Here is a 17,797-nt window from a genome sequence, read left to right on the forward strand (position 1 = left end):
TGTGTATCTTGTGTTCACTCTATAGAGTCATTATCGTTTTCTTTCTTTGGCTAGCGACAAATCCGTAATACAAGATTAATACAAGATTAAGAAGAAGTTAGAAGGTTTACACGTCCAACATCACATCACGGCGAGGTGCCATAAGCGATGGGATTGAACACGAACACAAGGCACCGCAAGGCGGTGAAACGCACGCTGTCGTACCTAACTAAGAAACTAAATGTGCGCCCGACGGGCTTGCGATGTTGAACGAATCCGTGCTCAAGGCGCCTGCGCCGCCGCCCACCTCCCGCGAGCACCAACCATGGGGAAGAGCTCCCGCATTGCCTCGCGCTTGAACGACGATAACGGCTCTTGGAACGTCTCGTGGAACCGAGTTGTGATGGTACGTCAGGTAATACAAGATTAATATATTTGGATAACTAATTAAAGAAGCTGTTGGATAATATTTTTTCACTAATTAAAATGTCTATTCAAGGAAATAGAGTCTCTTGTAGTTAGTCTTAAAACCGGAAAGAATCTAGAAAAATAGATTCTTAGTTCTCCTAGCATGGTTGCACATGACATCATTCCCGAGAGGGAGAGGTGAGCGCATATACATCAAACGTCATTCCGGAGAGGGAGAGGTGAAAATCCAGCTGATCCATCCACTACTAAACCCAATCATTAACCTTAGTGAACACATTATATTGTCCACGTACTCCATACAATTGTAGTATAATAATATAATAACTAATGCGTCAACGGACGATCCTCAAAAATATATATATAATAGCTAATATGAATGACGATGCAACGAAAATAAATAAACCAGCTAGACCTAGCATTGCTTGGGTATATATAATAATATATTATCTAATATACATGAGGCCATGCACGCATACGTACTCCATCAAGTCAACTGCTTGACGAGAAGCTCGACGAGAAGAGGGAGGCAGGTGGCTTTCATCTCCTCGAATCCACGGGTCTCCATGACCGCCTTCATACACCCAGGGCGAGCCATGAATTCCAAGCACGCTGCCTTGAGAGCCTGGCACCGGTGCTCCTCCGCGGCCACCAACGTGGCCGCCACCGTGCCGACGTCGATGCGCCTGCACAGCGCCTCCTCGCACATCTGCTTCAGCCTCTCCAGCTTGTACCTGTGCGCCGCCGCGAGCAGTCCCCGCGCCATCTCCACGCCGTCGCCGTCGTCGCCGTCCTGCTCCAGCTCCTGGGGCAGCGCGTCGGTGTACACGAAGTGGAGCATCGCCTTGAAAACCTTCGGCTCCATGCCTTTGATCTTCATCACGCGGCGGGCGGCACCCTCCTTCTCCTTCTCCTTCTTGCTGCTGCTGGTTAGCGCGAGCAACTCCGCTTCCAGCACCGGCGACCGCGCCGCCAGCAGCCAGCCGTGCGCGTCGAACGTCTCCCCGGCGACGTCTATGACCACGTCCGCTCCGTGCTTCTGCTTCCACAGGAGGTCGCTGAGTTGCTGGTGCAGGTCGGACGGCGCGCGGCACCACGACGGTACTCACCGGAGCGCCGTCGTCGTTGTCGTCGGGCTCGGGCCAGTCTCTGATAGCGGTGATGTCGCACCTGATAGCGAAGCGGTCGTCCTTGAGGGCACCGGACTCGTGCAGGTCTTTCCACTTGACGAAGCCGTCGAATCCGATCGGAACAGTCGTTGATCCTGTCGGGATCGGACCACTCGGTGGGTGCAGCCAGAAGGCGCATAGTTCTTTCGAGCGGCTGTACCCGGGCACCGGGTCCCCGGCCTGATCGAGCAAGCTGAACTTGAACTGGACGGGATCGGTGTGCGGGGGGTGGTGGTGCTGGCCGCCATGGACGAGCTCGAGGTACAAGGAGATGCAATCATCGTCTCCTTCTTCCTGACGGCGGCCATTGGGGAAGTACAAGATCCGCCAGCTGTAGCCTGCCACCTCGAAAGCCTGGGACGGTGCCCACCACGCTTGGGGGAGCTTCCTTGACGCCGAGTAGACGTCGATGGTGAGCTTGTGGGAGCCGCTCACTTCGCGCATGAAGATGGTGGAGGCGGAGCGCGAGAGCTGCCGCGCAGCAGACGACAGGGCGAGAGCCGCCATGATCGACGACGGACGTACGTGCAAACCTGCCGCCGCGACGGCCGGACGGAGCGGAAAAAGCAGATGGATAATAAATCTAGGTGATTTTGGTGGTGGTTGGTTGCATTGCAGCCTTGCAGATTGGGTTGCATGTATATAGTAGGATGGTTGCATTATATATTAGGCTAGAGATAAGCATGACAACGTGGGCTTCGTTAAACAGAGAGGAATAATAAGATCCGGGCGTCGTGTAACAGCCCGCTCAATAAAATATCCGAAAATCTCGGTCCCGAGATAAGCAAATGCATGCATTGGATTCTAAGAGCATCTCTACGAATACCTAATAAATTTCTCCCTAAACCATAAAGTTTTCCAAGCCGCTAAAAAATATTGGGATGATAAAAGAAGGATTTCTCCGACGGTTTCTAAAAATCACTCCAAAACTTTTTACGTGACTGTTTATTTTAGATACAGTATGCTAGTTCGGTAGCATTTTTGTAAATTCCATCATCTTCTTCCTGAGAAACAAGCATGTACAGAAAAGTTTCCATGGCTGGCTTCCTTGTAGCTGTACGGAGAGGAAAAGGGCTCCGCCACGCGGGTGGTCTGGACGGTACGGCGCTCCTCGGCACCTCGTTCGCAAATCATGCAGGGCCAGAGCCGGTCGTCGGACCAGAAGCACGGCAGCATGAGTACTAGCGAGTCAGCGACGACGCAGCCACCACCTGGCTTGGCACTGGCCACAGTCACTACTGGATTCAGGCGCTTTGCCGGGTGCCGAATGCACCCGGCAAAGGCTACTTTGCACTCGGCAAAGCCTTTGCCGGGTGCAGCACTCGGCAAAGAGCCTCCGGCAAAAAGTTAGTCGGCAAAGATTTCTTTGCCGGGTGCTTTTTATTGGGCACCCGGCAAAGACTTTGCCGAGTGCAAACCCGGCACCCGGCAAAGAAAAGTGGTCGTTACGGCGCCGGCTCCGTCATCCCTTGCTTTGCCGGGTGCCATGTCAGAGGCACCCGGCAAAGATTTTTTTATTTTTTTTTCAAATTTTCTTTGCCGGGTGCCGTGCCGGGGAGGCACCCAGCAAAGATTTTTTTATTTTATTTTTATAATTTCTTTGCCGGGTGTCGCACCGCAGGGGCACCCGGCAAAGAGTTTTTTATTTTTTTTCGTAATTTCTTTGCCGGGTGCCAGGTCATGGGGCACCCGGCAAAGAATTTTTTTTTTTTTTGAAAAAACTTTGCCGGGTGCCCTAGCCCTGGCACTCGGCAAAGCTGGGATGAATCTGCAGATGCGATTATGACCACTGAAGAATCCCCTGGGACAAACTGTTTAAGGAGCTATTATTCAGTTTAACAAACCAAAAATATCTTAACTCTGGTGCAGAATGATTCACATCACAACACAATGTTTAGTCAAAATAAGCACCTGAAATCCTGTTATTTTCTTCTGGCTAGATTTTCTTCTCTTGTTTTGCAGGTCGATCTGTGTTTTGTAGCAAAGCATGTCATCTAGCCAGGAGAAAGGAAAAATATAAGGTTAGGCTTGCAAGACACCGAACAGGAAATAAGGTCTTTGAATGAGAGTTGAGAACAGAACTAAAATGCAAGCCGATGTACCAGATGTATCATACAGATGGCAACTGCCCTTGTGGGACCCAACCAGCGCGCCCTGAGACAACATCTTAAGGTATTAGGATGAACAACTAGCAGCTCCACTTGACCAAAATTAAGAAACTATGAAATAGATCAAATTCAAACCTTTCCATCTGGAGTATAGCAGGCAGCAGTAACCATTTCATGAAGATCGACCCAATCAACAATTTCACGCTTTGGAATACTCCAGATACGAACCTTTTCATCCAGGGAACCACTAATGAAGTATCTATCATCAACAGGATTGAACTGGATGCAAGTCACTGAATCAAAAAGAAATTATATTAGACGGACAATGTTGTTGCAGTGCTTAGACAGTGAGAGGGACGGGGTGGGGTGATTCTGAAGTGATGTTCGTACCATAGTCAGTGTGTGAGAAGGTTTTCAAACAATAAGTGCTTGACATGTGCCACAACCGTACTGTTTTATCCATTGATGATGAAAGCAAATACTGCAGGAACTAAAAGATGGATATAAGGGATGCTGAACTAGCAGGAAACTACAATGAATTCATAATAATTATACTTCAAATTCAACATGCTGTAGAAATGGATATGCCTTTACTAACAGCAGCAAGTATACCAAGAGACGAGCAAGACAAGTACCTAGCAAAAAAAAAACAAAAATGCTGTGCATGGTGTCTGGCTGTCCGCATATGCTTTCAGTGTATTTGAGTACAGAGTAGCTTGACTAGTTATGAGCACTGATTCCTAAATAAATACCAATGGAATAGTTAATTTGCACTTTTAAAACCAAGATTTATCCATTTAAAACAAGACAAATCTCATTTCATCTTAGAGATATAGAATACCTAATTCATGATTTTGTCAAAGTATTTGCTATCCATAAACTATTCAAAAAAGAGGTCTGACAGAGGCAAACCTACACTACATCAAAGTTAACTTATTCTATTTAACTTCTCTAACTTTGGCCAAGTTTATAGACAAATATATTAACATCTACAATGCCAAATAAAAGCATTGTCAAGACATATTTGATGTTGGATTTAATGAAACTAATATGATGCTGTAGATGTTGGATCATTTTTCTATGAACTTGGGTCAAAATTAGAGAAGTTTGGTTTAGGTCAAAGCTAAAACAGTGTACATTTTGGAACAGAGGAAGTAAATTACAACTCTCTTGACAAGCTTAATACCTTCTTTGATCTGATGCAGAGAAAGAATGAATATCGATTAACAAAATCGGAATCTTACGGGTAAAAAACACAGGGGGAAAAAACTTTCAATTCCAGTTCAGTATCATGAAACTGGTTAGCTGACATTCAAATGTAGGACTCAAATATCTACATTTTGACAGCACACAAAAATATCATCCAGATCATAGACAATAGGTTCTCCAAATGCCAATAAGTTAAGAAAGAACTGTGTTGTAGGTCTCTGAACTTGTGCGGTAGCGGTAGTCACCTAGCCGGCTAGCCGGCTAGCCAGGCAAACTTGCAAATTACTTTCTCATCTCCTTCAACTGGCACAGTTGTCACACCTAGCCCCTAAACTTGCACAGTTGTCTGATTTAACCCCCTAAACTTTGCTTCTGTTCAGGGGTTTTGGTGAGACCCATGCAAGTTCAAGGGGCTCTAAAAGTTTGAGGGGTTAGTTGAGACGACCAGGCAAGTTTAGGAACCTGCAGTGTAATTCCTGCTTAGTTTTTACGTGCTGAACTTTCTAGATGCACTGAGACAGAAATTAAAACCATAGTAAAATGGCAATGTATAAGCGTGTAGAGACCATGTCTTAGTTACATGTAGAGAGCACCTGGGTCTTATGCACATGGTAAAAGCTTGGGTACACGTGGGAGCAATAAAGTCAATTTACCTATCGCAAAAACGAAAATGCATAAATGGCAGCTGGTCAAGTTTTCCTTTCCAGACAGTGCACCAGTTGCACTATGCCAGATCTGGATGCCAAGTTATGTACGCCCAAACCCAACAATAAATAAGTTGAGCTGGTGTGTGATCACGATGTTTCTAATATGACATATTGTTATTACACAGCTTTTGTGTTCTTAATGAGTTATGTTCGGATCTAATTTCCGTGACTGATATCCTACTTTCAGGTATTCCACATTCTATTGTAGCCTGAACTTTGCATTTACACTGAAAATTAATATTTACACATTAGAATTGAAGATAAATTAGAAATGTGTGTACATTACCTGAGATTTGGACCAGCTGAGATCAAGCACATCCTCTGAATGCCCTGCAAAGGTTATCACAGGCTTCTCGGACAGTGCAAACACATACTCAGGCACCATCAACCTGTCTGAGCTCACTGATCCCCCACTGTGCAGTACCTTTGATCGCAGCTTCTTCTCCCAATGGCTCCCACTTGGAGCAGCTGATGCCACCATCGTCTCTGATGACTCATTGCACACCATAGCAACAAGTGGATTGCACACCCCGTTCTCCTTCACCTCCCTCTCCTTCCCTGCCCTCTCGAACTCCAACACTTCCCAAACATGAATTATGCAATCCTCCCCGGCACTCGCAAGGTAACGGCCATCAGGACTAAATTTGATGCTCCAGATGGAACCATTGTGTGCCTGTATCTGCTGCGTCATAAACAGGCCACTGAGCTCCTTATGTGACTTCCCGTACTGCCGCACCTTGACTCGGGCGGGGCCATGGCGTGGAACACTGTCCTGGCTGTCATCCGTCGCGGAGCTGGAGTGTTGGCCGCCTTTCTCTGAAGACGTGTCCTTCTCGTCTCTGCTGCGGCGGTCACGGGAGTGGGTGACCAAGGAGCCAGCTGCGCAGCGGATGCTGCGGAGCCCCGTGCCGACCTCGCGGAGACCGAATTCTTCCCTCACCACGTACTCTCTGCCGTCGTCAAGGTTCCTGATCAAGCACCTGGGGTCCTCGTCGGCAGCATCGGAGCCGTCGGACAAGGAGGACCGCAGACGGCCGCCCCCGAGTGGCGGCTTCCCGGCGGAGCCCAGGGCGGCCCCGCCTGATCTGGAACGCGAGACGGGGGAGGCCGGGGGCGGGCCCGCGGCGTCTTCGGAGGCGGACCGGCCCGTCTCAAACCCGGCGAGCCCCATCAGCTGGACGGAGCGCGAGGGCAGCGGCGGCGGCGGCGGCGGAGCGCAGGCGCGGGGTCGAACCGTCTGCTGGAATAGATTAGGGTTGGGACGTGGGCCGGCCTTTTTAGTCATGGGCCTTTGCCGGGTGTCAAGTGACGACGGCACCCGGAAAAGAATTTTTTTATTTTTTTTTTAATTTCTTTGCCGGGTGACCATGACCTGGCACCTGGCAAAGGCTTCTTTGCCGGGTGTCCGGGGTGACACCCGGCAAATTATTTTTTTTGTTTTTGTTTTTTTTGACCCTATTTTTTTTGTGGGGACTTGCTACAGTAAATATATCCCTATTTCAAAATTTGGGCCAATTATGAGTTTTTTTAACTATATTTCCTTAATTTTTTCCGTTTCATTGAATTTTTCCGACTATTCTAAATTTGAACTGCAGGTACATGAAATAATGGAATTTGGTCATTCAAAAAATAGTATTCATGATATTTAGGCTATGTCGAGGCCGTATGCAGGAAGTGGCATGAAATGTCGCGCATCATGTTGTCGTAACATGACGATGTACTCGCGGGGGAAGTTTATTTAAATTATATAAAATCCAAACGATGTCCGAAAATCACGAAACTTGTCGATGTGTCTTGTTATCACATGTGGAGGCCCTGGTAAAAAATTAAGAAAGTTTCGAGCAAGTTGCGACGTCGGCTGCCTAAAACCCAGACATCTCCACATGTGACATGTGATCTACATGTGGAGATGTCTGGGTTTTAGGCAGCCGACGTCGCAACTTGCTCGAAACTTTCTCAATTTTTTATCAGGGCCTCCACATGTGATAACAAGACACATCGACAAGTTTTGTGATTTTCGGACATCGTTTGGATTTTATATAATTTAAATAAACTTCCCCCGCGAGTACATCGTCATGTTACGACAACATGATGCGCGACATTTCATGCCACTTCCTGCATACGGCCTCGACATAGCCTAAATATCATGAATACTATTTTTTTGAATGACCAAATTCCATTATTTCATGTACCTGCAGTTCAAATTTAGAATAGTCGGAAAAATTCAATGAAACGGAAAAAATTAAGGAAATATAGTTAAAAAAAACTCATAATTGTCCCAAATTTTGAAATAGGGATATATTTACTGTAGCAAGTCCCCACAAAAAAAATGGGGTCAAAAAAACAAAAACAAAAAAATAATTTGCCGGGTGCCACCCCAGGCACCCGGCAAAGAAGCCTTTGCCGGGTGCCAGGTCATGGGGCACCCGGCAAAGAAATTTAAAAAAAAATTAAAAAAATTCTTTGTCGGGTGCCTAACGGCGTGGCACCCGGCAAAGGCTGACGGCAGCTGGCCGCCGTCAAGCCGGCCACTTTTGCCGGCGGCCATATTTTGCCGAGTGGCCAGCACCCGGCAAAAACCAATTTTTGCCGACGGCTGGAATTTGCCGAGTGCCCGCACCCGGCAAAGGCTGCTTTGCCGGAGGCCTTTATTTGCCGGGTGCCGCCAGGCCTGGCACCCGGCAAAGAATTTCTTTGCCGGGTGCCCGATAAAAAGCACCCGGTAAATTTTTTTGCTCCCGGCAAATCAGCCGTTTCCTATTGTGAGTCATGGCCTGGTATTGGGATTAGATGCACAGATGTACCGGGCCAGAGTGCATCCCAGAGCCCCCACTCCATCCTGTACAGCGCCGACACGACACCCTCCTTCCCTGATCTGCCTCCATGTCGTACTCGATGGAGAGGGAACGGAGGACCTTGCGGCGGACGAGGTCGAGAGAGTGGTACCCATCGAAGAAGCTATCGAGCGCCGCGGGGAGAGGCGAGAGGTGGGCGGAGGGCATGGAGCAGGATCCGCGGTCCCACAATCACGCGTAACTTTGCGCGCTATGGGCTTGGTTTTTCCAACTCCTAAAAGATTAGGAGCTAGTATTAGGAGCTATTGGAGATGTATATTTGTCAATTTTACTAAAAATCTTAGATTAGAAATGTATTTTAGGAACTCTTGGATATGCTCAAAGCATCTCCAAGAGTATCCTATTTTTTCCTCCTAAAAACCTATAGGTAGCCGACGAGGAGGCCCAACCAGAGGAGGTGCGTGCGTAGGAAGACGTGGAATCGTGAAGGTGGAGGTCGTATTCGGCGCGGCGTCTGTCATCGGAGAAGAAAAAAAAACGCGCGGGGAAGGATACGCACGAGCAGAGCACCGCGTAAGAGCATCTCCGAGAGTTATCTAAATCCCTTCCTAATCCTTGGTATTTAGTAAGATGAGAAAAAACTCGCTACAACAACTCCTAATCCATCATCCTAATCTTTTACCATTGGAAAAAGTCACCCCGTACATTTGCATCAACTCTTATCCTTTTCCACACCCTTACACCTTTAAATTGACCGATATCCGCTACTACGCGCAGAATTAGTTACGGGCGATGGAGGAGGATTTCCAAGTGCCTAAATTTTAGGAGTATAGATTAGGAGTTGTTGGAGAGAGATTTTTTCCCATTCTTACTAAAAACTAAGGATTATGAAAGAAAATAGGGTACTCTCAAGATGCTCTAACTTTCTTACCTTGCTAATATCTTGTTGGCCGATTTTTTTCTCTCAAAATTTTGCTGCAGATACGGTGGTGGCTGGATATAAACTTCCTTGCAACTAAAATCAGAGAGGATTTGGATTTTGCAGGTAATTTGGACCTAGATCTACAGTTTAATGAGGAAAGATAAGGAATTGATGAGTCTCCCGTGACGTGAGAAACAATATGTCTTGCTCGGAGGCTACGAAAAGAAACAATTTGTGTTTTCACTATGGGCGACATAATTCGGTTTCCATCTTGGGCCCGCACATGTTGTTCGGTGACAATTTGCCTCGTTGACTATTGCGGTCGTTCGATTTTCCCCTCTATCTACAAAACTAGTTTTTTAACCTCCTCAACTTCTAAAACCGTTTGCTTTTGCAACTTGGCGTTTTTATGGTGGTTTTGCTGATGTAGCGCCACATCAGGAGGTGAATTAGACTAGAAATATTTTTATTAAAAATATCTAAAAATTCATAAAAATTTTAAAAACTTATTGAAATATTTTTAATGCAAAATTAATACAATTAAATATATCCTAAAACCCGATTTATTCTTAGAAAATTCATAAAAAGTTTGTTTTAGCTCGGAAAATTATAAACTAGTTTTAGATTTTTTTTTTTCTAAAATCATGCTCTATGCTATGGTGCATAGCTTAAAATATCTTGTTTATGTCACTTGATTCAATTTGTACAAATATCACGACCCACGTGCTACCATCTAGATTTTTTCTGCCACATTACTCTCCATATTTCATTGCACTAAAACTTAATTAAATTTAATAGTTTGTAAAACTTATTAAAATATATTAAACAAAGGGTTCACACATGCTCGCATATGTGGGGCAGGGTGCATGTAGCTACTTAGTTTAACACAACTACTTGGAAATTTATCTAGGGCAGGGGACCAGTGCCTAGTATGGTCCTGATGATGCTTCACTGACACTTCTATTTAGTTCCCATGATCAATGTTGACTAATTACAATAGATATGAGAGCTACTATTAGCAAATAAGCACAAAATTAAGTCCATCAAGATTCAAACGATTTCAAGATAGGCACCATAACATAGAGCATGATTTTAGAAAAATCTGGAATAGGTTTCATAATTTTTCGAGACAAAATAATGTTTCTATGAATTTTCAATATTAAACAAGGTTTAGGTTTTTTTATTGCATTATTTTTCCATGTAAAAATATATTTGAATGTTTTTTGATTTTTTATTAAATTTTAGATTTTGTTATAAAACTATTTTTAGCCCAATTTATCTCCTCGAACTTTCAACTTTCTCTGATGTGGCGCCACATCAGCAAAACCACCATCAAAATTGCCAAGGTGTAAAAGTGTAGGGTTTTCAAAAATTGAGAGCGGTTAAAAAAACTAATATTGTAGATCAGGAAAAAAAAATTCGGACGATCGTAAATTGGACTCCTTCCGCTAGAAATCATACCTTCGCGTCGCTGAACGAGCTGTGCCAGCCCGCATAGGCTTTTGTCGTGCCACCGGACCCCCGCCCTGGCCCAAGGCCCAAGGCCCAAGGTACGAGACGAGCGACGCTGCCTGACCGATTGCTCATTGCGGGCCGGCCTTTTGTTCTCCCGCATACTCTTTCTTTCTCCCTCTTCCTCTCGTGCGGCGCGACCGACGCCGTCGCCGCCGCCGCCGCCCTACGCGAGGTGACCAGGTCTCCATCTTCGGGCACTTCGCCGGCGAAGAGCACCCACCAGGTACTCACACCCCTCCTCTTCCGTTACCGCTGCGCGAGACCGAGCACCCGAACCCTAACTTAATCCATTTGTGTTCGCGTCTAATCCGATTACACCGTAGTGTATATGCCTACTATCTTCCGACTTCCCCCCAAATTATCGGGTATGAATGTGTACACCCATGTCCTTTGCTGGCTCCGCCCCTGGATCTGAGGAGAACGATAGTTTATCTAAGACACTGTATGACCCTTGTTATTATGTTGAGTTGTTGACTGAGGTGTTCTGTGCTCAAATGAAATGTTTGACTACAACACGATTAGATAGCTGCTATGTTTGTGAGGAAGAAGATGAGTTTAATTTTGCGAATGCATAGAAGTAAAATTTCAAGATAAAGCAAAGGTACTTGCATAAGTGACTCTGAAAGTTGCTCAAGTTATAGACTGACAGAATGACCAATTTCTGCATGTTTTGCCATTATTAGTCAGATTATCCTCTACTTTGCTGTTTACTTGGGCTCAGGTTTTGTTTTTTGTTTTCTCATATCATGTACATTGTTCTCTAATTCCTGTTTTGTTTTCCTTTTTCTTTCCTTCCATTCCTCATGCTATCGCATTCTTGAGAGCCTTCCATACCGTCCATCTGCGCATACTGCTATTTCTGCGTTCGTTCCTTAACAGTCGCTTACTTTGAGGTCCCATATCCCACTTGGATGCCCATGGATGAACCCAGTTACAGATTATTACGGAGAACGATAGTTTATATAATGCACTGTATCTTGTTATTATGTTGACTGAGGTGTTCTGTGCTCGAATGAAATGTTTGACTATAACACGATTAGATGGCTGCTATGTTTGTGTGGAAGAAGATGAGTTTAATTTTCGAATGCATAGAAGTAAAATTTCAAGATAAAGCAACGATACTTGCATAAGTGTGAAAGTTGCTCAAGTTATAGACTATTGACAGAATGACCAGTTTCCACATGTTTTGTCATTATTAGTCAGATTATCCGCTACTTTTGCTGTTTACTTGGGCTGAGGTCTTGTTTTTTTTCTCATATTATGTACATTGTTCTCTAATTCCTGTTTTGTTTTCCTTTTTCTTTCCTTCCATTCCTCATGGAATGTTGGTACCTTGCAATTACACCAGCCTGTTCAATTATACTTCAGATAGCATCGTCTTTGCTTGCCCACTTTTGCATGCTCACGCGGTCAATGCTATCGCATTCTTGAAAGCCTTCCATACAGTCCATCTGCGCATACTGCTATTTCTGCGTTCGTTCCTTAACAGTCGCTTACTTTGTGATCCCATTTCCCACTTGGATACCCATGGCTGAACCCAGTTGCAGATTATTAAGTATCATTTTTCTAGCTGTTTCTGTTGTTTTTCTTCCTATCCATACATCATCACTTTGCTCCCCCAATATTGTTCGTTCCTTTGTTCTTTCCAAAGTTTCCTTGGAACTTTGAGCTTTGGAAGTATGCCGAGGTGTACAGAGAATGCTGCTTCCACAAAATCAGCTGAATTGGTCGAACAACCAGACCATTTGGAGTTTGATGATCCTGATGAGGTAGATGAAGAGGAAGAAGTTGAGTATGAAGAAGTTGAGGAGGAGGTCGAGTATGAAGAGCCAGAGGAGTATGAACAAACTGAAGCTGCACGTCAAGTTGATGCTAAACATGACAGTAAAATGGCGGATGCCGATAAGGATGAGGATGAAAAAGAGAGTCATGCTGAACTTCTTGCTCTTCCTCCTCATGGATCCGAAGTTTATGTTGGGGGCATCACCTCTGATGTCTCTTCTGACGATCTCAAAAAACTCTGCGAGTCTGTTGGAGAAGTAGTGGAAGTGAGTACTACCTGCTTTCTCTGTGCTAGCTTTTGCATTTGTTTTGTTCTAAATTTGGAGTCTTTTCCTTTTTATTTTCTTTTCTGCAGGTGCGAATGCCAGGAAAGGGTGGTAAGCTGTATGCTTTTGTCAATTTCAGAACTAAAGAGCTAGCTTTAAAGGCCATCCAGATGTTGAACAATAAAGATCTAAAGGTTTGTTTTAGGTTGAATTCATAGTTGATCTTCATGTTATCCATTATTGCCATTATTTATATTAATTTTTTTACAACAGGATGGGTTTATGTGATAAAGCAAGTATTTGATAAGACAGATCTTCCCAAGTAGGGAACTAAGTTGAAAACTGTATTTTTATGGACTTTATGTTTAGTTTCATGGATCAGATTGAAACATAGCCAAGTACAAGGTTATATGATTACACTCATATCCACTTGGCATTTTAAAAAAAGTTTGCGGCAGTTCCACTGTTGAGTTTGAAATACAGAACCTTGTGACTAATTGCAGATCCCTTTGTTCAGTTATATTTTCAGAAATCAGAATCGTGGATGGTTGTAGATTATGTTTCAAAAAATAATTTGGGGGTCCTTTTAAAATATTTGTGACTACATATTATGCAAACTTAGTTTTACAACCCAAAGAACATGAATGCATGCTTGTACTTCCTGGCTCATTAATACCTGATTCATGTATCTTGTATTTTGATACTAACTAGAACCCTATTATTATGATTCTTGTAATAACAGGGAAAAAAGATAAGAGTTTCTTCCTCCCAGGCTAAGAACAGGCTATTTATTGGGAACATACCCTATAAGTGGACAGAGGATGATTTCAAAGAAGCAGTGGAGGAAGTTGGTCCTGGAGTTTTAAAAGTTAATCTCGTGAAGGTATGGATACAATACTAGGATGGTTCAACTATTTTAGCGTGCTGCGTGCATCATTACAGCTATTTTATTACTCTGATCTGAATGTATATTTATTGTAGGCACCACGTTCAGATACAAACAAGGGTTATGGCTTTATTGAATACTACAACCAGGCTTGCGCAGAGTATGCTAAGAAGAAGATGTCTACCCCAGAATTCAAACTAGATAAAAATGCCCCTAATGTCAACTGGGCAGATACTAAGAATGGTGGTGAATCTTCCTCGACTGCACAGGTTCTGAGCACCATATGACAAAGTGATACATTTGATGTTTCTTCTATCATGAATTCATGATATTGTATTTGGACCCACATGAGGAAATGGTACCTTTTATGTTTCTTGTATCATGATATTGTATATGAATGTCCATTTTTTTTTCAGGTTAAATCACTATATGTAAAAAACCTGCCCAAGACTGTTACTCAAGAGCAACTGAAAAAGCTATTTGAGCGCCTTGGAGAAGTTACAAAAGTTGTTCTTCCTGCTGCAAAAGCTGGTCATGAAAATCGGTATGGTTTTGTTCACTTCAAAGAACGATCCATGGCTATGAAGGCTCTAAAGGACACTGAGAGATACGAACTTGATGGTGAGTTTCCTTATCTACCATCCTTCTATAGCTAGTCAATTTTGCTTCATGTATGCAGAAGGCCATAATTTTTTTGTCCATCAGGTCACCTGCTGGATTGTTCACTTGCAAATCCTCTTGCTGAAAAGAAGGATGATACGACATCAGTACCTAAAGGAGGTCCATTGCTCCCAAGTTATACCCCACTTGGATATGGACTGATGGGAGCTTATAATCCACTTGGAAATGGCCTGGCAGGCGCTTACAATCCACATGTAAATGGAGTGGCAGGTGCTTATGGTGTGCTTGGTGCTCAAGCTGCACAGGTAGATGAAATCTTATAATTTATAAACCATCCCAATGCATGAGGGAATAAATATACAGGAGGGTGATATCTTCTAACTACTGTTTATCTTTGACATTCTTCATACTTGTGCAGCAAATATTGTATGTTCCAGGTGCTCCTCTAGGTTCAACTATGATCCCAATGGTTCTACCAGATGGCCGTCTTGTATACATGTAAGTATTTCTTCTATCCTAAGTATTATTCTATAAAGCTTATACAGCATACATTACATTACATTGATTTGCTAGCGTAAGCTCAACACCCGCTACATCTGGTCCCCAATGTTGTCGTTGTAAACCTGTTGGTGGGAGTCCATTGATAAACATATGGTGGTTTGTCGTTAATACATCTGTTTACGGAGAAGAAATGGTTCGATCAATGTGTGCTTATAACATAAAGTTATCCAGTAGTAACTGAGGGATGTAAAAAGTGTGGCGCACCTACCAAATGCCTTGTCTCTGTTAAAACACATGTAATTTATTTAGTATCTGTGGCTCTTAAATTTGACAAGAGGCAGACCTAGAGAATCTAGGTGAAAAGAGTATCTCTGTTGTAGAAGTAGTTTTTATGAAATTTTCTTTGGTCCTTGCATCATTTTTTCTTCGTCTCATCTTAGATCTTAAGAGCAGTTCTATGAACCAACTGTTGCAGTGATATTACCCTGTTGATTCCCTTCATATTTTCCTTGGTCTTTGGCAGACCACAGCCTGCAGGGCAGCAGCCTGTGCCTATGACTTTGCCTCCGCCACAGAAAGGTGGTCGTCATAATGGTGACAGCGGTGGTGGTGGATCCAGCTCTGGTGGAAGGCGACAGAGGGGAGATGAAAGTGGTAGTAGTAACAACAACAGCCGCAGGGGTCGGCACCGTCCCTATTGATGTTTGCAGTGTCGCTGTTAGCGCTTAGAGATTAGAACCTAGTAGACATTTAGAGTATCTCTGCTGCAACAGTACAACCATGCAGGCTACCAACTAATCCTGGAAACGGTACTTTAGGCCCCGTTCGGATGGTATGGTTCTGGAGGAATTTGGATGGTTTGAAGGAATTCTGGAGGAATTTGTGAGAGAAAAACACTGTTCCGGATGAAAAAAGAAGCGGATCAAGCCGGGTTTAAGGGCACACGAACGGGGAGTAGTTATTTTCGCCGTTGTGAGAATAATAACACAAGCTGCTGTTGTGAGAATAATAACAGTGCAAAGTGGCAGATGTAATTTGGGATGCAGTGGTAATGTATCTTTTGCTCAAACTTCAAGAATAGTTATGATGTTTGTGTCTGAGGTCTACATCGTGTCAGTTTGGCCGCTTTTGGTGTGATGAGTTTTAGTAGTGGAGTGGCTGGTGGATATACAATGAAATGTATGGACTGAACAGTCATCATACACCTCTAGCTTATATGAGATGAAAGTGAAGATTTTTTGGTGAACGCTGAGCAAGTGGAGTGAACTGGTGAAGAAGAACTAGCAGCAGCAAGTGAAGTCAAGAATGAACCGGTGAACAACTAGCAGCAGCAAGTCTGAAACTGTGAACTGAAGCATTGCTGCGCAAGAGGATCTCGGGTGGTCCCTCGTGCAATCATTCTCAAGTAATCTTTGCCATCGTGTTTGCATATAGAACTGGATGGATACATTCTCATCGCAGTTAACTGATTTAATCAGGCTACGTGGATGCAGCTTTTCAGTATTTGTGTACGAAAGAAAATTAGAGAAAGTGCTACCGTTGTGCTCCAACTGGCCCTGTGAAGTACATGCTGAAATTCTGTACAATCATCCAGTCAGTTAGCTAGTACTCGTTGTACCTTCCCTTCTCTGCCCTATGGTTTTACTTGCTAAAACCAAATTTGTGTCGTAATTAAGTTTGTCTTAGTCACAGACATATTTGAGTACTGCAGCTTATGACATGTGAAGGAAGCTGGGTGTGAATGACTTCACACCGCTCTAGATTCATCGCTACAAAACAGCTTGCCCAACATATCGCAAAATTTCAGACCCTACTTAACCTAACTAGTAAAAACACCTTTGTTTTAGGCAGCACGTCCAGAATTTAGATAGCAAAATCCTACAAACAGGCCTCTGCAGTGTACGCTAGGCAGAAGATGACAATCCCATCCTGACTAAATAATGTTACCATTTTCTATATGTCTTGTATCATGATAATAATGTACATGGGCCAGCATTTGTTTCTTTAGGTTGAATCTCTATTTGTCAGAGACCTTCCCAACACAGACAGATGTGTGAGAACCTTGCATAAAACATAAATTACAAAAGTTGGTCATGAAAACCTGTAAGGATGGTCCATGGCCATAAGGCTCTATCCCCCACCCAAGAAATCCTGCATCAGACGTACGCCTGCACACGCCGCGGTGCGTGACCCAAGCTGCAGTTATGGCGGCGCTACTTCCCAAGGCGACCGCGGCAAGCTGGAGGCCACCAGCCCCGCGCGCCGCCACGCGACTATGCCTGGTCAACCCGCTGCGACGCGACCCGAGGAGGATGAAGACGGATGGACGAAGGTACTACAGAAGAAGCGTGCAGCTCCGGCGAATCCTGCATTCATGGAAGCCCTGAGAGGTAAATGCATCCGATGCCATGTTGTTGGCCACCGGGCAGCAGATTGTAGAGAGCCGGTCCGCTGCATCAGTTGCAGGAGGTTCGGCCATAAAAGCCAGGGACTGCAACCAAGCTCCGCATCGCTCTGCTCGGCGCCCGCATGCTCCCGCTGCTCCGCCCCCACCGGACCCCAGCGAGTTCCCACCCCTACCGTGCCGCACCATGCCGGCCACTGGGGACCCCGCGACCCGCCCAGAGGTCACCAGCGCAGTGGTGGCTGCGACCGACGCGATGGAAGAAGAAGCTGTGCCTGTGCGCCTATCTTCTTGCGCCGTGGTGCTCGGTCAATGCAGAGGCCACGGCGGTGTGAAAACAGAGGAGGTTGCGAAGGCGCTCCGGACCTGCTTCGGAGTCCAGCGGGGAGACGTCAGGGTGTCACGACACCGGCCGGAAAATCTTCAAGTACCCGCACCACCGTGACACCGCGGTGGCCTCGAAAAGGCTTCCTGTGGGCAACCTTGAATTCTGCATTTGGCCCTGGC

The 17,797-nt window shown here is 44.8% G+C and overlaps 3 protein-coding genes across 5 annotated transcripts; 1 reads left to right on the forward strand and 2 right to left on the reverse strand.

Moving 5' to 3' along the window:
* Positions 1–892: 892 nt before the first annotated feature.
* LOC136502918 (BTB/POZ and MATH domain-containing protein 1-like) lies at positions 893–2,081 on the reverse strand. Its single transcript, XM_066498169.1, has 2 exons — positions 1,515–2,081; positions 893–1,444 (listed from the first exon to the last, which is right to left on the reverse strand). Exons 1-2 carry the CDS (start codon positions 2,079–2,081, stop codon positions 893–895), a joined length of 1,119 nt encoding a protein of 372 aa, XP_066354266.1.
* Positions 2,082–2,538: 457 nt separating this feature from the next.
* LOC136502919 (uncharacterized) lies at positions 2,539–6,883 on the reverse strand. Its single transcript, XM_066498170.1, has 7 exons — positions 5,885–6,883; positions 4,073–4,172; positions 3,818–3,975; positions 3,677–3,728; positions 3,486–3,568; positions 3,297–3,385; positions 2,539–2,578 (listed from the first exon to the last, which is right to left on the reverse strand). The coding sequence occupies exons 1-7, from the start codon at positions 6,881–6,883 to the stop codon at positions 2,539–2,541; spliced, it is 1,521 nt and encodes a 506-aa protein (XP_066354267.1).
* Positions 6,884–10,914: 4,031 nt separating this feature from the next.
* Positions 10,915–15,990, forward strand: LOC136504864 (heterogeneous nuclear ribonucleoprotein Q-like). 3 transcript variants are annotated; one of them, XM_066499898.1, is made up of 9 exons: positions 10,915–11,053; positions 12,179–12,878; positions 12,968–13,072; positions 13,621–13,761; positions 13,860–14,033; positions 14,181–14,385; positions 14,470–14,690; positions 14,804–14,883; positions 15,410–15,990. In XM_066499898.1, the coding sequence occupies exons 2-9, from the start codon at positions 12,510–12,512 to the stop codon at positions 15,585–15,587; spliced, it is 1,473 nt and encodes a 490-aa protein (XP_066355995.1). In that variant the 5' UTR covers positions 10,915–11,053; positions 12,179–12,509; the 3' UTR covers positions 15,588–15,990. The 3 variants fall into 3 exon arrangements, with proteins under 3 accessions (XP_066355995.1, XP_066355997.1, XP_066355996.1); XM_066499900.1 differs by having other exon boundaries at positions 14,823–14,883; positions 15,410–15,548; XM_066499899.1 differs by having other exon boundaries at positions 10,916–11,053; positions 12,482–12,878.
* Positions 15,991–17,797: the final 1,807 nt, after the last annotated feature.

The sequence above is a fragment of the Miscanthus floridulus genome, chromosome 14 (assembly GCF_019320115.1).
Source record: "Miscanthus floridulus cultivar M001 chromosome 14, ASM1932011v1, whole genome shotgun sequence".
Classification (NCBI taxonomy): Eukaryota; Viridiplantae; Streptophyta; class Magnoliopsida; order Poales; family Poaceae; genus Miscanthus; species Miscanthus floridulus.

Excerpts from the sequence above, each read along its gene's own strand:
- LOC136502919 (XM_066498170.1), bottom strand. The coding sequence starts at position 6,883 with ATGACTAAAAAGGCCGGCCCACGTCCCAACCCTAATCTATTCCAGCAG. Across the intron at positions 4,173-5,884 it reads TCAGCTGGTCCAAATCTCAG|TTCCTGCAGTATTTGCTTTC; the intron begins GTAATGTACACA and ends TCCATCTTTTAG. Across the intron at positions 3,569-3,676 it reads CCATCTGTATGATACATCTG|ATGACATGCTTTGCTACAAA; the intron begins GTACATCGGCTT and ends TCTCCTGGCTAG.
- LOC136504864 (XM_066499898.1), top strand. The coding sequence starts at position 12,510 with ATGCCGAGGTGTACAGAGAATGCTGCTTCCACAAAATCAGCTGAATTG. Across the intron at positions 14,691-14,803 it reads TTGGTGCTCAAGCTGCACAG|CAAATATTGTATGTTCCAGG; the intron begins GTAGATGAAATC and ends ATACTTGTGCAG. Across the intron at positions 14,884-15,409 it reads GATGGCCGTCTTGTATACAT|ACCACAGCCTGCAGGGCAGC; the intron begins GTAAGTATTTCT and ends GGTCTTTGGCAG.
- LOC136502918 (XM_066498169.1), bottom strand. The coding sequence starts at position 2,081 with ATGGCGGCTCTCGCCCTGTCGTCTGCTGCGCGGCAGCTCTCGCGCTCC. Across the intron at positions 1,445-1,514 it reads ACAACGACGACGGCGCTCCG|AAGCACGGAGCGGACGTGGT; the intron begins GTGAGTACCGTC and ends CTGTGGAAGCAG.